Source organism: Perna viridis, chromosome 3 (assembly GCF_037379345.1).
Source record: "Perna viridis isolate PV_CMFRI_1.1 ecotype Kerala chromosome 3, ASM3737934v1, whole genome shotgun sequence".
Lineage (NCBI taxonomy): Eukaryota > Metazoa > Mollusca > Bivalvia > Mytilida > Mytilidae > Perna > Perna viridis.
Window position 1 is genome coordinate 47,546,563 of NC_142447.1, and position 14,205 is coordinate 47,560,767.

General features: G+C 36.3%; 2 protein-coding genes and 1 long non-coding RNA gene across 3 annotated transcripts; 2 read left to right on the plus strand and 1 right to left on the minus strand.

The window, feature by feature from the left end:
• The first annotated feature begins 652 nt into the window (after positions 1 to 652).
• LOC148622634 (von Willebrand factor C domain-containing protein 2-like) lies at positions 653 to 1,732 on the plus strand. Its single transcript, XM_088572599.1, has 2 exons — positions 653 to 896; positions 1,572 to 1,732. Exons 1-2 carry the CDS (start codon positions 653 to 655, stop codon positions 1,712 to 1,714), a joined length of 387 nt encoding a protein of 128 aa, XP_088428725.1. The 3' UTR covers positions 1,715 to 1,732.
• On the minus strand, positions 714 to 12,315 carry LOC148622635 (uncharacterized). Its single transcript, XR_015920676.1, has 2 exons — positions 12,175 to 12,315; positions 714 to 981 (listed from the first exon to the last, which is right to left on the minus strand). It is a non-coding gene; the product is annotated as an uncharacterized LOC148622635 (long non-coding RNA).
• On the plus strand, positions 9,657 to 12,952 carry LOC148622636 (uncharacterized). The gene is made up of 2 exons (XM_088572593.1): positions 9,657 to 9,778; positions 11,533 to 12,952. Exons 1-2 carry the CDS (start codon positions 9,754 to 9,756, stop codon positions 12,567 to 12,569), a joined length of 1,062 nt encoding a protein of 353 aa, XP_088428719.1. The 5' UTR covers positions 9,657 to 9,753; the 3' UTR covers positions 12,570 to 12,952.
• The last annotated feature ends 1,253 nt before the right edge of the window (positions 12,953 to 14,205 follow it).

Here is a 14,205-nt window from a genome sequence, read left to right on the forward strand (position 1 = left end):
ATCTGGCTGCATAACCGAAGAAATTCAGCCAGTGAAAATGTTAAAGTTACTTTAAATTTAGTTAATAATTTTGCTGTGCAGTGGGCAAATGAATATTAAACACTGCATAACGCTCACCATTCTCTGAAACCGCGGAAATTGATACCGCGAATATGTTCACCAGACAGAGTCCGCTAAAATTAGCAATCGCAAATATTTAAACGATTACACTACTTAGGTACTCAATAGAGCTTAACGCTTGGTCTAGGTTTCACATTTATGTCCGGATTTCAGTTACTACTTAAAAAAGGTGATCTTTTTTTTTATTCCATGCTACCTATCAGAATGTTAGACAACCTCTTTTTTACATGACAAAAACTATTTCGTTATTTACATGGACTGTAAGTTTTACTACTTCGATTTTTAAAAATGATACATAAAAAAGTAGCCATAATATAAAGTAGCGATACTGTCATATGATGATTTCATACTATTTTTATCGGTTTTATCAGAACAGACAATCTCAATTTCTCCTATCGAACACACCCTTTTGATAACGACACTATGCTATCTTTATACATATTTACGATCAACCGAGGACATCTGTTCCTTATATATAAGTCATAGAGATAAGAATAGTAAATAGCTTTAGAAAGAAACTTTTATTGTAAGCATGTGGCACGTTTTACTCTGCTATGGAAGTTTTGTAGTACTTTCCACTGCCATGACATTAGTTCCGTTGGGCTGTCACAAAGACGGTAAATTCTATGCTGAAGGAGAAAAGTTCCAGTCGTCACCTTGTTCGCCTTGTTTTTGTTCATTTGGAAAAGTTGTGTGCGCCATTGTAGATTGTGCAATGCCAATGTGTGTGGATGCAGTCCACGATCCGACCAAATGCTGCGCGCAATGTCCTAACGGTAAATAACCTTTCATGTTCTAGGTGATACCTTTTGGTCGAAAACGAGTATTTTTATTCCTGGAAAAGTCATGAGAGTCCTGAGCCTGAAAACAAAATTAACAAGCAATACAAAAAACTACAAAACAACAAAAGAAATTCCAAAAGCTCTAAAAAAAACAAATAAAATAATATCAGTTTTATATATATATATAAAAACACATTAGTCAAGTCACAAAAAGACTCCTGTTTATATCAGTTTTTGAGAGGGTATCCATCGAAGACCCAAGCAGTAAATGACATATACCAAATGTTGTATTCAAAACATTTTTATCCATTGAAGATCTCAAATCCACGGTGTTTGTTTTTTAAGGATGTTTTGTAACTTACTGAAGAAATGAAAAACATAATAAGCACTACAAAATTAAAAATAAATAAAAAAAAAGAACTCTTTGATCTGTTCATAAACTGTTAAGGAATTTTGTAATACAGAAAAATCCCTGTTCTTTCTGTCCTCATAATGAGTTTAACATTACATAGGGAAACAAATTAGAGGGATAAATTTTATTCTCTTCCACCTATGTCATAGAATCTGTCTGGTTTCTACATGGACAGTCTGAATAACTTCATTCTAAGCTACCATTACACCTTTCCCACAATTTCACAACATAATGATTTAGTTCAGGTTTATTTGTAGGAAGAAACTGTTATGCTGGAGACAAAATAATTCCTGCCGGGCAAGCAGTAGCTATAAACAATCACACAACATGTAAATGTCCAGAAAGATTTGGTTTTGGTATGAATGTACTTCATGCTACCTGTGCCATCAAAGTTAACTAATAAAACATGATGTAAATATGTGTGTGTTTTGTTTTGTGCCATGTATCGCGTATCAAAGAATGAGAAAAGACATTGTTAACATTTCAAATACAGCCTACGGATTTCACTTTTCATTCAAAATGTAAAAACTCTGCAACGACATAGAACAATGCATCAACATATGAAAACAATTAAAACAAGTGCCTTAGTTAAAAAGAGGACAGTAGGAGCGGCGAGTGAATTTTTGGAATTCACTAATCAGTTCAAGATGAAGGATTTCCTCGCATCAGTTCTTGCATAATGCTTCACTTATTTATAGTTGTGACCTTTAGTTTGTAATTGATTCAGTTCATATAAATTTTCAAAATGAGATTCATATTTGTTGTGTGTATATGTACATGTTTTTTTCACATATCCTGTCACCATGTTATATGTATTCTAATGATTCTAGGTTGAATTAATTTTTTTGCTAAACGAGTACGTTGGGTTTCCCCTAAAGCTTCGTTTTCTTTAATTAAGTTTGGTGACCAAGTAGTTGATCGATATTCAAGAATTGAACGCACAGTAGTCTTGTATAAAATAGATACCTTCTCAGACGTTAAGTTTGTAAACATCTTCTTATAAGACCTAAACGTTGGTTTGCCTTTTTCACCACGTGTGAAATATGACAGCTTTAATGTAAATCTTTGAAATAATAGCTACTAAGTCACATTGACAATCTTCGGCTAAAGGAGTCAAATTTAGACTGTATATTAAGTCAAAACATTTGTGAATTCTGAGTACCACACTATTCGTTTCATTAAAACATTATTGGCTGTCTTGGGGTCATGGTTGGATTTTTAGCCTCAATCCAGTCTTTTTCATCTCCAGAGGTTTTTAATGTCTCGTCATCACTTTTCCAGTTTGTCCATGTTAATTCTACCCAAGTAGACAAAGTTATTGACGTCTTCAATTTTAGTTGTATTTAATGTAATTAATATTGGGATGACTACGGCGAAGACCATTTATTCAGCAGCAGTCATAGATTTATTTGAAATCTACATTGTCAATTTATGAAGGAAATATCGAATCATTTTTTTCTATCAATTCAATCAAAACGGAATAAAACACATACTGTTAAAGTTGGAATACTTTTTTTCAAAAAGAATGACTGCCCCTCTAACCACCACGCTTGAAAAAAAGTTGGGTCCTTAATTAATCACTCATTTAACTGCATTTTGACAGTTGATTATGATCAACTATACACCTAAAATGCTTTCTAAATTAAAACGCAAAAAGGGGTAGCGGTGCTTAGAACGGATCGGTGCAAACAAACAACATATGAAAGTGACTGCACGAAGTTGCAATGGTAATACCCCTAAGTGTGTTCATGCTCACGCTGAACTGCATTTGTTAAAGGTGACTGTTGAGTGCAAATAGCAAAGCGGAACTGCGTTGATTAGTACGCAGTGGTTTTTGTACTTATTGCCTAATATGCCGGCTGGCATGTAGGGCAGCAACAAAGGTCCTCCACTTTTTCCAAGCTTTGGCCATTCTCTCGACAGTTCCCCATGTATGTTCCATGCCTTTCATTTTTTGCCTCTACAGTCCTCCTCCAAGTTCCAGAGCGCCCTCTCTTTCGTTTGCCCTCAGGTGCCTAAAGCAATGCAAATTTTGTATGGGAAGTATTGTCCTTCTTGTCGACATGTGCGATCCATTTCCATCTTTTCTTAGCAGTATTGTTGTCATGTCTTGGTGGTTACAATCAGTCAGCAGGTCTTCGTTACTGATGTTTTGTTCGTTTGTTGGGGTTCAACGCCCGAGCAGCAATATTTCAACTATATTCAGGAGATGACCATGAAGTGGATGATAAAATGAACATGAAATGATGATGAAATGACAAATGGGATGGGACACAAGGATTATGGGGTCGCGAAATTTTGATTGCCATTAGAAAAAGGGGGATGGGTAAGGTCGGGCAATTTAGCCTCCTGTGGCGGAGCCCTATGGTTCCTACTCCGGGAGAATACCTCAGTAGGGTTTTTTAACGTGCGAGGAACGTGGCATCTTTCCCAACACGGTGCACCACTATGGTTTGCGGTCAGGTATTCCGTATTATAACCTGACAACTCCAGCATGTAACACACCAGAGCGCCCGAGCCCCCGGCTATAGTTGTGAGCACTATTTAGTCGCTTTTTACGACAAGCTTAGCGCTGCTGCAGGCCTATTCTTTTAACACCCGGACCTGCACGGGGCCACTTAACGTGTAGATACGGTTAAATATTTAAATGGTTTACTTACAAATAAAATAACAGTATTTAAAATAAACTTGATTGTGATTATTCTAAACGAACATTGAACACTCGGAAAAAGATTGCTAGAAAAGAAAGCTATGTACTGCAGTGTCCTCAGGCTCCAATAATAAAACTAAACGGGTTAGAAATATAATAAGTCCTGTGTGCAGTACTAACGACATTGTAGATTAGATAATCTTCTCTGCCAGAAGCCCCGTGCAGGTCCGGGTGTCAAAGGATAGGCCTGTAGCAGCGCTAAGCTTGTCGTAAAAGGCAACTAAATAGTGCTCAGCAACCTAGATGGGGGCTAGGGGCTCTGCCCACAGAGCAATTGGGTTGTGTTCCCCAGGTGGTGGAATGGGGTACTCCTGGCGTGTTGCATGCTGAGGTTGTCAGGCTATAATACGGAAAACCTGACCGCAAACCATAGTGGTGCACCGTGTTGAGAAAGATGGCACGTTCCTCGCACGTTTAAGAACCCTGCTGTGGTATTCGGTAGGAGTAGGAACCTTTGCGCTCCGCCACAGGAGGCTGAATTGCCCGACCTTACCCATCCCTTCCCTTTTTCTAGTGGCAATCAAAAGTTGTCGACCGTATTATCCTTGTGTCCCATTCCATTTTTCATTTCATCATCATTTCATGTTCATCGTCTGAATATAGCTGAAATACTGCTGCTCGGACGTTAAACCCAACAATCAATCAATCTCTGCCAGAAGCATTTGATTACCTGCTTTCTCATTCCCAACAGCATCTTGGACTTCATTACATCTGTACTTCACTTTCTTCATTGGTTGTCACCGTTTGAAGATAAAACTGCGATATTTTGGACTTGAGAATAGACGAAATTATCAGTCTTCCTATATTACAGTTTGTCCAGTATTATTCGCGATGTGGTGTTCTTTGTCTGTTCAAGAATTAATATCGGAACCTCTTCATGATGAAATAGAAAGTTTCGAAGACCAAAAGTAAAAAGCTGTCTTTCCTTACTTCATGCAAAATCTGCTTTTATTCTTTCACACAAAGCTTCGAAGAACATTGTGTTTGTGTGCAATTCATATAACTATGAACACAGATTCTGGTAGATTTAGTGGAAGAGTATTCAATGGAACCAAGATTCTAGCGGATATCAAATGAATGTAATCCAGGGACAAAGACCAGACATGGAAAACAGACAAACACAACAAAGTAACAAAAGTAAATGCTATGATGCAAGATATAAGGCTGACTTCACAGTGTCTGTAGTATCCTTTATCTCAAGTTCTTTGGGGTAGATGCGATGTATCAAATCCCCGACTGAAACTAGGATTGTTTAACTATAATTTGTCATCTATATAGCGTAATCTGAGATTAAAGGATCTAACTAAACGATGTTCTTTCTTCCGAATCAGATCAGCTATAACGTCAACCTCATAAGAGTGAAGGAATAGGTCAGCACGTAGAGGAGCACAATTTGTTTCCATTGGAATGCCGATAGTTTGTTTAAAAACGCGTCCATCACACTTGACAAATATGTTGTCGATTAAAACAATTCCAGCATTTTGAAAATATCTTGGGTATATTTGGAAGATAATTTGGAATTATTTTTTACAAAGTATAAGGAATCTCTACCAAGAACTACGTATTTGTATCTAGGTTTACCGTCTTTTTTGGAGGCGACTAAATTGTGCTCATAACACTAGCCAGGGGCTACGGCGCTCTGCCCACAGAGCAACTGGGATGTGTGCCCCAGGTGGTGGAATGGGGTACCCCTGGCGTGTTACATGCTGGGGTTATCAGGCTATAATACGGAAAACCTGACCACAAACCATAGTGGTGCACCGTGTTGGGAAAGATGCCACGTTCCTCGCACCTTAAAGAACCCTACTGTGGTATTCTCCCGGAGTAGGAACCATAGGGCTCCGCCACAGGAGGCTAAATTGCCCGACCCTGCCCACCTCTCCCTAGGAACGTAGCATCTTCGTAATGATGTCAAATATTCTTTTTTCCAACGATTCCAAAATTGTTGTATGAGTAACAATTGTCTCCGTGTTTGACTAGTTAAACTAGAATTGTCGACTAATGTTCCTTCATAAATGACAATTTCAATATTTGAATGATATGGCAAAGTGGTTATACGTCCGCCGTATAAAAGGTAGGCTGGAGCAAGGGGTTCAAGATCTTCCTGCTCCCATGGAATACATGTTAACGGTCCATCGTTCAAAATTGATTCTATTTCATTTACTATCGTTTGCAATGGTTATATATCAACAAGAGATCTTCCAAGGATTTTTTTTCAAACTCACTTTTGTCATATCTCCCACCACGGAGCTCGTTTGGGGATGAAATTCCATTCGATTCCTTGAGCGGCTAGTGTTTTTTTTTGTAATTTCTCTGAATTACACAGTCGTTTTATCTTATCCGATGAGGAAAAGAAAGTTGTCGCATTGTCCGACATGATTAAACGGGGTGTAGACTTCCTACTTGTGAAACATCTGAATGCTTGTAAAAATGATTCCTCTGTTAAGTCCTTCACAACATCCAGATATTTAGCTCTTGTAGAGGCACCCCGTGCAGGTCCGGGTGTTAAAAGAATAGGCCTGCAGCAGCGCTAAGCTTGTCGTAAAAGGCGACTAAATAGTGCTCAGAACCCTAGCCGGGGGCTAGGCGCTCTGCCCACAGAGCAACTGGAATGTGTGCCCCAGGTGGTGGAATGGGGTACCCCTGGCGTGTTACATGCTGGGGTTGTCAGGCTATAATACGGAAAACCTGACCGCTAACCATAGTGGTGCACCGTGTTGGGAAAGATGCCACGTTCCTCGCACGTTAAAGGACCCTACTGTGGTATTCTCCCGGAGTAGGAACCATAGGGCTCCGCCACAGGTGGCTAAATTGCCTGACCCTACCCACCTCTCCCTATTTCCAGTTGCAATCAAAATTTGTCGACCCTATTGTCCTTGTGTCCCATCACTTTTTCGTTTCATCATCATTTCATGTTCATTTTATCATCAATTTCATTTTCATCGTCTGAATATAGCTGAAATATTGCTGCTCGGACGTTAAACCCCAACAAACAAACAAATTATTTTCCATGCGCTTCAATGTGGGCAAACTATACGGTAATTTTGCATTGTCAGGTGAGGGTGCATTGCGTATACGTCCAACGCATATGGTCTTGTTCATCAAGGAATAATTTTAGTTGTTTTATCCTGGGTAGGTAAAGTGTTTCGTATCGTTGGTTCAGATTTCAGTGCCTAATACTCCTGTATGAATGATTCTTGTTGACAATGTTTAATCCACACTTCTGCTGATTTCTGTAATTTATTTGGTTCCGACTTACTGTTGTACACAAATCGTTTCCTATATGATATTATACGCAGCAATTTTTGGTATGACAAATACCGGTCAATGTTCATAACTGGTTGACCAATCGAATTGTCCTATGCTGAGCTCGTACGTGGGGTTTCCTCTTGTAATAGAACTGATAAACATATGTAAGTTTCAATTGCAACCGGATACTTTAAACTACATGTTAACCAATCGGGCCCTTTAATCCATTGATTGCTCTCTCTGTATTGTTCAGCTGTAATTCCTTTTGTTACCAGGTAACCAGCCGGATTGCCAGAAGGACAATATTTCCAATTACTCGACTGTGTAAGATCCTGTATTTCTTTTACATGGTTCGCAATAAATCGACAGTGTGATGTTTCAACAGTTCAGAGTTAAACTTAGCTAGGTGGTTAACTGGTCGGGCCCCTATAACTGCTGCCAGGAGTTCCAGTTGTGGTAGTGTGATTTCCTTAAACAAGACTACCCTTCCCGGACTTACTTCCATGGTAGTTTTGCGAAATTCAATATTATTCTCTTGATTATCGCTTAGGTAAGTGTTCTGTTTCTCTCGGCTTTCCGATCCTTCAGTTCCAAGTGATTATAATTTCCAAAATGATTCAAGATCAAATTTCTCTGTTTTTGTGATATCTATAGGTACGAGGACACAATTAATTTTCACACAGAGTTTATTATAGCTTTTTTCAAATTAAAAAAAATCTACCGCTTCAAATCAAATGAAATAAACCATCTTATCTTAAACTTCCATCAGAAAAAAATAGAAATTTTCACAATCATTTTTCAATTTTAACTACATCAACACAGAGACCCCCTCATATTTGACCCATACGTGAAACACACCCACTGTTATCCTTGCTTAACCACCTTCTTATACTAGAAAAAATCAAAAATCTGAAAATGACCACTTATTTAAAAACTTCTCTAACTTTTTTGTAAACAAAGATTTTCTCAAAAACTAAAGTGGTAATTATTCTTAGATAATTATGTGATCAGTAATAAAAGCTTCTTTAACAAAAAACACTTAATCGAAAATAAGTATGAATTATCAAATTCTTAATATGGTAAAAATATTGGAAAAAACATAATTACAACAAATAAAAGCAATTTTTAAAGTACTTCTTTGATATAAAAAAAAATATAAAATTGTAATAATAAAATAAAGAAATGATACAAAAAAAAAAAAACAGACACAATACACAAATTGGGGACAAAATGATTATCCCCTGTGTAAATATTTTTTCACAACAGCTGATTTGACCAAATACCCAAAGGCTCAAGATTTAGAAGTTCACAACTTGTTGGCTTGCTCTACAGGACATTTGCATAATTTGACAATTTTTTGACAAAATGAAAAGAAATTGACTTTTTCTTTATTTTTTTAATAAAAAAAAATATAGTTTTATCACATTTTGTTACATTTAGACAGAAAAATGATGAATTTTTTTTTTTAAAATGCCAAAATTATTCATTTTTTGGAAATAAAATTCAGGAAGGCAAATCAAGAACATGTTTTTAATAAAACCACTAAGACGACTAAATAGTGCTTAGAAACCTAGCCAGGAGCTAGGCGCTCTGCCCACAGAGCAACAGGGATGTGTGCCCCAGGTGGTGGAATGGGGTACCGCTGGGGTTGTCAGGCTATAATACGGAAAACCTGACTGCAAACCATGGTGGTGCACCGTGTTGGGAAAGATGCCACGTTCCTTGCACGTTAAAGAACTCTGCTGTGGTATTCGATAGGAGTAGGAACCTTTGCGCTCCGCCACGGGAGGCTAAATTGTCCTCCCTTTTTCTAGTGACAATCTAAATTTGTCGACCCTGTTATCCTTGTGTCCCATCCCTTTTTTTCATTTCATCATCATTCATGTTCATTTAATCATCCATTTCATGTTCATTGTCTGAATATAGCTGAAATATTGCTGCTCGGACGTTAAACCCCAACAATCAATCAATCAATCATTGATGATCTCTGTAATTATTTACCATGTTAACAGGGGTTATACGATGGTGCATTTATTGTGTTTTACCATATCTGTTCCTTTTTCTACATGTGAATTCACAAATACACTTAAAAACAAACAGCACTGAAGTCCATTGAAAATCGGGATGAACTCAGGTGCTACGAAAAGGTGAGTAGTTTTGCTTAGTACTAAACACGTCGTGTTCATTTTGAAGGTCATATCTGTTGATATATGAAGGCAGTTTGTCATATAAAAAAAGAACACTCCATATTGATTATTACATTTGTTCTTCTGTGTGTATGTATAAAATAAATTACTTTTAAATGTCAAAAAAGGATACACTGATAGTCTCAATATATGTATGCAAAATATTTCCTTTATCAGTTAGACAGTTAATTGTTTCCTAACATGAAGTTCAATTTTTAAATACCTGGTTATATATCTCTTTTAAATTTGTGTGAGAATTATCCGTCTTTGTTTTTTTTTTATATAAATGCTCCCATGCTCCCTGGAAAACTTCAGACAGGTATGTATCAATTTGCTCAATATTAATTTTAGTAATAAACTCGGCATGTACTTCAGTGAAATATTTAATTTTACAATTTTAATATATATCGCAAAATTCCAGACATACATATAATGTATGGGTCAAGGGTATAGGTACATGTATATATAACCACAGTGAAATCATATGGTCTGACGTTTTACCGTTTAATATCAGTGTGAACCAAGTACATTGATAATTAGCATTGTATTATAAACATAAGTGAATGTGATGCATATTTTTCTCACCCTTTTATTGAGAAATAATCATGGTCCAGGGTTAGGGTTCTATTTAGTAATATCTGGATTCGCCTCTAAAAGTTACCACTGTAACGACAGTAGACGGCAGACAATATATAAAACGGATAACGGACATCAAACAATAAACAACAGGCATAATATGAAAGACAATATAGACTAGTCCATGCTCCCTGTTTTTAGAGTCCGAGTTGCTCATTTACTTTCGTTACTTTGTATGCATTATTTTGGTTGTTTTATGTTCTTTGTTGTGTATGTCTGTTTTCCATGTCTGGTCTTTGTCCCTGGATAACTTTCTGGTGATTTCCGTTAGAATCTTGATTCCTTTGATTACTCTGGACAAGGAACGAATGACAACAACCACAGGCAATAGACGACAGATAATATACGATAGACGATATACAACAGAGACAATAGATGTCAGACAATAAACAACACACAATAATAATCCCCAGCTAGTGAATAACAGAGCAAACGATAGACAATAAACAACAGACTATAGACTACAGGCGATAGACTACAGACAATAAACAACAGACTATAGACTATACTTGCGATAGACCACAGATAATAAACAATAGACTATAGACTATAGACAATATACCACAGATAATAATCAAGAGACTATAGGCTACAGGCGATAGACCACAGACAATTAACAACAGACTATAGGCGACAGTCAATAAACAACAGACTATAGACTACAGTCGATGGACCACAGGCAATATACAACGGACTATAGGGTATAGGCGATATAGCACAGACAATAAACAACTGACTATACGCTACAGGCGACAGACCACAGACAATAAACAACAGACTATAGGCTACAGGCGATAGAGCACAGACAATAAACAACTGACTAAACGCCACAGGCGACAGAGCAGGCAATTAACAATAGACTATAGACTACAGTCGATAGACCACGGACAATAAACAACAGACTGTAGACTACAAGCGATAGACTTCAGGCATTAGCCCACAGACAATAGACGATATAGGTATTCTAGTAATTCAATTGTGATTCCACCAATTATAGGGGATTTCAATGGTTAATAATCATAGCGTTATATAAAAATGTAATACATGGCAAAATCTGTATCATCCCGACATCGAGAGTGATAGCGCATGTGTTACAGATTCGGTCATGTAATACTTAGTATAGCCTTTATCATGCATTGGTTAGGAGTGCATTACAGTATTCAAACCATCCGAGAGACCCCGACACGAAAATGATATCGAATTCCGATTAGGGATGCTATAAATGGGGTGATAAATGTTAGACATATGGCGCCGTGAGAAGGGATGTGTCGTCAATTTTGTTTGATAAGGGTCAAACATTTTAAACTTTATCAGGTATTCAAAACTGCTGTATTTGCTACTAAATATATGATAAATTACCTATGCGAATAGTTTGAAATAAAAAAAATTATCAGTGTACATTGTATTTCATTTTAACAAAAAAGATTATTATTTCAGAAATTTTGTTTCTGTCAAATAGAAGAGGAAAAAATAGAAAGATGCGAATATTACTGTCCGCTATCGTCGTTCTTATGTTTTTTCAAACACGTGCCACAAATGACTGCGAGTTTCATGTGCAAAAACAGTCTGCAGTATATTTTAAAAATATTTTAATTGATGGATTGTTGGCCCATATTAAAATTCAGTTCATACCATATATAAACCATAGCTCGACATCAGATGTTATTTTCCCAAACGAATGGATTTGGACATTTGTTCCACCTGGAGGTGGACAGTTTTATATATCATGGCCTGTGGAATACTACGTTTATTCATTTGGTTTACTTGATACCCAGACATTAAAGGAGACGGTCAAACTTTACGTCAATGTTTCGTCCCCTTTTTGTAATATCACCTTTGGAGAAATGCAAAGAGTAAGGAAACTCGGACATGCTTTGTATGAAATGCTAGAGAAATTTAACTTTGACCAAGTCAGTGCATTCTATGATTATAGTTACTGGTGTTATTTAGCAGTAGAAAATGATATGTACGGATCTACACGGTACCATCTGAGCAGATATTTAGGAGTTCCGTTCCGATTATTTGGATATAAATGTTGCAAAACTAACAAAGAACAGAAAAACGTAACTTGTTACTCACACATAATACCTTGGCAGTCGTCGCAGTTTTTTCCCTTCTTTTTAGGTGTTTTATTTTTCTCTTACTTTCCTCTAGTTATTGTCAAATGTGGCCACCGAGCCATTAAATACGGTAGAAAATTAGGTCCACCCAATGACCGCCATATTGGAGATGATGATATAAATACTGATGATAATGATAATGATGACGCGTACATATTTATGAAAAAACGGGGACCAGTTACTGTGAACCGATTGGTTTTAAGTATATGTGGACTGGCGAAGAGGCATCCTCTTTTGGCTACCAGAATTCGTCGGACTGCTTTTGTACTTTTCTCTCCACTTCTGATATACATATTCATATACATTTTTCATGTAAACGGAAAAAAATTTGGTAACAATGCTCGTAAAACGTAAGATTCCGTTTGGTTTTATGTCTGTGGTTGATGGGTTTACAGACAGTATGGATTCTTTTTACTCATATTTGGTGGACCAGTTATATCGTTGCTTCTTTATACCTTTGTGGGTCTTATTTTGATCCTACCTCCTAGAAAAATCGAAGATATATTTGTCTGTGGATTACAAAGGAAGAAAACATCTGTCCTTACTTTACTGGACATGGATATGAAATCAATTGAAATGTATTCCAAGATAAATTGTAAACATCACTGTGGATATAGACGTGTATATGCCGCAATGAAAGGTTCGCTTTGTGTGTTTGCTAATCCGTCGTTTTGGCAATTTGTGTTCTTTTTTGTTTGTAAGAGATGGTCAACTCTGATAAATAAAATATTTACTAACGATTGTTGCAGATGTATAAAATTTACACTTTATTTCCCTATGCTGTTAGTGTATATATTTATTTCCATTATAGAGATTGTACTTATGGTTTTGTACAATGGTTTTCCTATATGTTTCTTTACTGTTTGTAGTATCCGTGGTTTTTCAAAATGTATCAAGAGTGTACAAAAAGGTAGAACGTTTATTTGTAGTATATTTTCTTCAATAATATTTCCCCTTTTTTCCCTGTTCTTTATTTTTTTGCAGAGTGTTATTACGCTTCAGACATTTATCATGATCGGTAATTTTCTGTTTTGCGTCTATTTGTCACTTAATTTATTTCCAAGCAGAGCTTTTGGGTTTGTATACTTTTTCATTATGTTTTTTATTTACGTAAACAGTTTATTTAAAAAATTTGAACAGGAGTATAAAGAAATTCTGTACTACACAATTAAAGCATGTAAGAAGTAGAGAGACTTGCTTTAGCTAAGGAGATATGCCAGGGGGGAAATACAAATAACATTGTATTCCTAATGATGACAAAAAACATGCCTTCCAATCTTACGAAACCTCTCCTTCAAATACAAGTCTGTGATAATGACAAGTATATCTATTATAAAGAACAAATTCCTGGTGTGCGCAAGGACCTGTTCCGGTTTGTTACAGAAAAATGTCGGCCTATTTTCCTTTCAGTTTCGAGTCTGTTCGCTCAGATCAGTGTAATTCAGATATTAGTTTTATTGTCCGTAGTCTTCATTGCTCGTTACATAAGGAATATAGCATCGGCAGAATCGAGTGAAGTGTTGAATGTCGTGTCCGTTGTCTGTGTCACTATGATTCCCAATATCATGCGTTTCTTCTTTGCAAAATCTCATGAGGGAAAAGTTCGAAAGAATAAAGTTCGACAGCACTTTATTGAGTTTTGGAAACAGCAAAAACTTGTATCAAACAGTTTATGGAACATTTTATCAAATTTTAATGACATTTTAGTTGCATTTTACATACCAATACATCGAGCACAATAGAGGACATAGAACTTAATTGTCTGATCAATATATATATTTTAAGTTTTTGAGATATTCTGCATTTATTCGTTGCAACTAAGAATTGTTTAAAACATATTTGTTGGACAAACGAAATCATGTGTGAATGTATTTCGACCTATTGTACATTGTATTTTATAATTAATATTATATTTTGATATTTAAGATTTAGAGTAAAAAATAATAAGATGTAAACCATAAGATTTATAATATATGTGCATAATTGTTTT

What these genes read in the sequence shown, in the direction of transcription:
- LOC148622634 (XM_088572599.1), top strand. Translation starts at nt 653, where the DNA reads ATGTGGCACGTTTTACTCTGCTATGGAAGTTTTGTAGTACTTTCCACT. An exon ending in CTGCGCGCAATGTCCTAACG is followed by an intron (nt 897 to 1,571) that starts GTAAATAACCTT and finishes GTTTATTTGTAG; the next exon opens with GAAGAAACTGTTATGCTGGA.
- LOC148622636 (XM_088572593.1), top strand. Translation starts at nt 9,754, where the DNA reads ATGCTCCCTGGAAAACTTCAGACAG. An exon ending in CCCTGGAAAACTTCAGACAG is followed by an intron (nt 9,779 to 11,532) that starts GTATGTATCAAT and finishes TTATTATTTCAG; the next exon opens with AAATTTTGTTTCTGTCAAAT.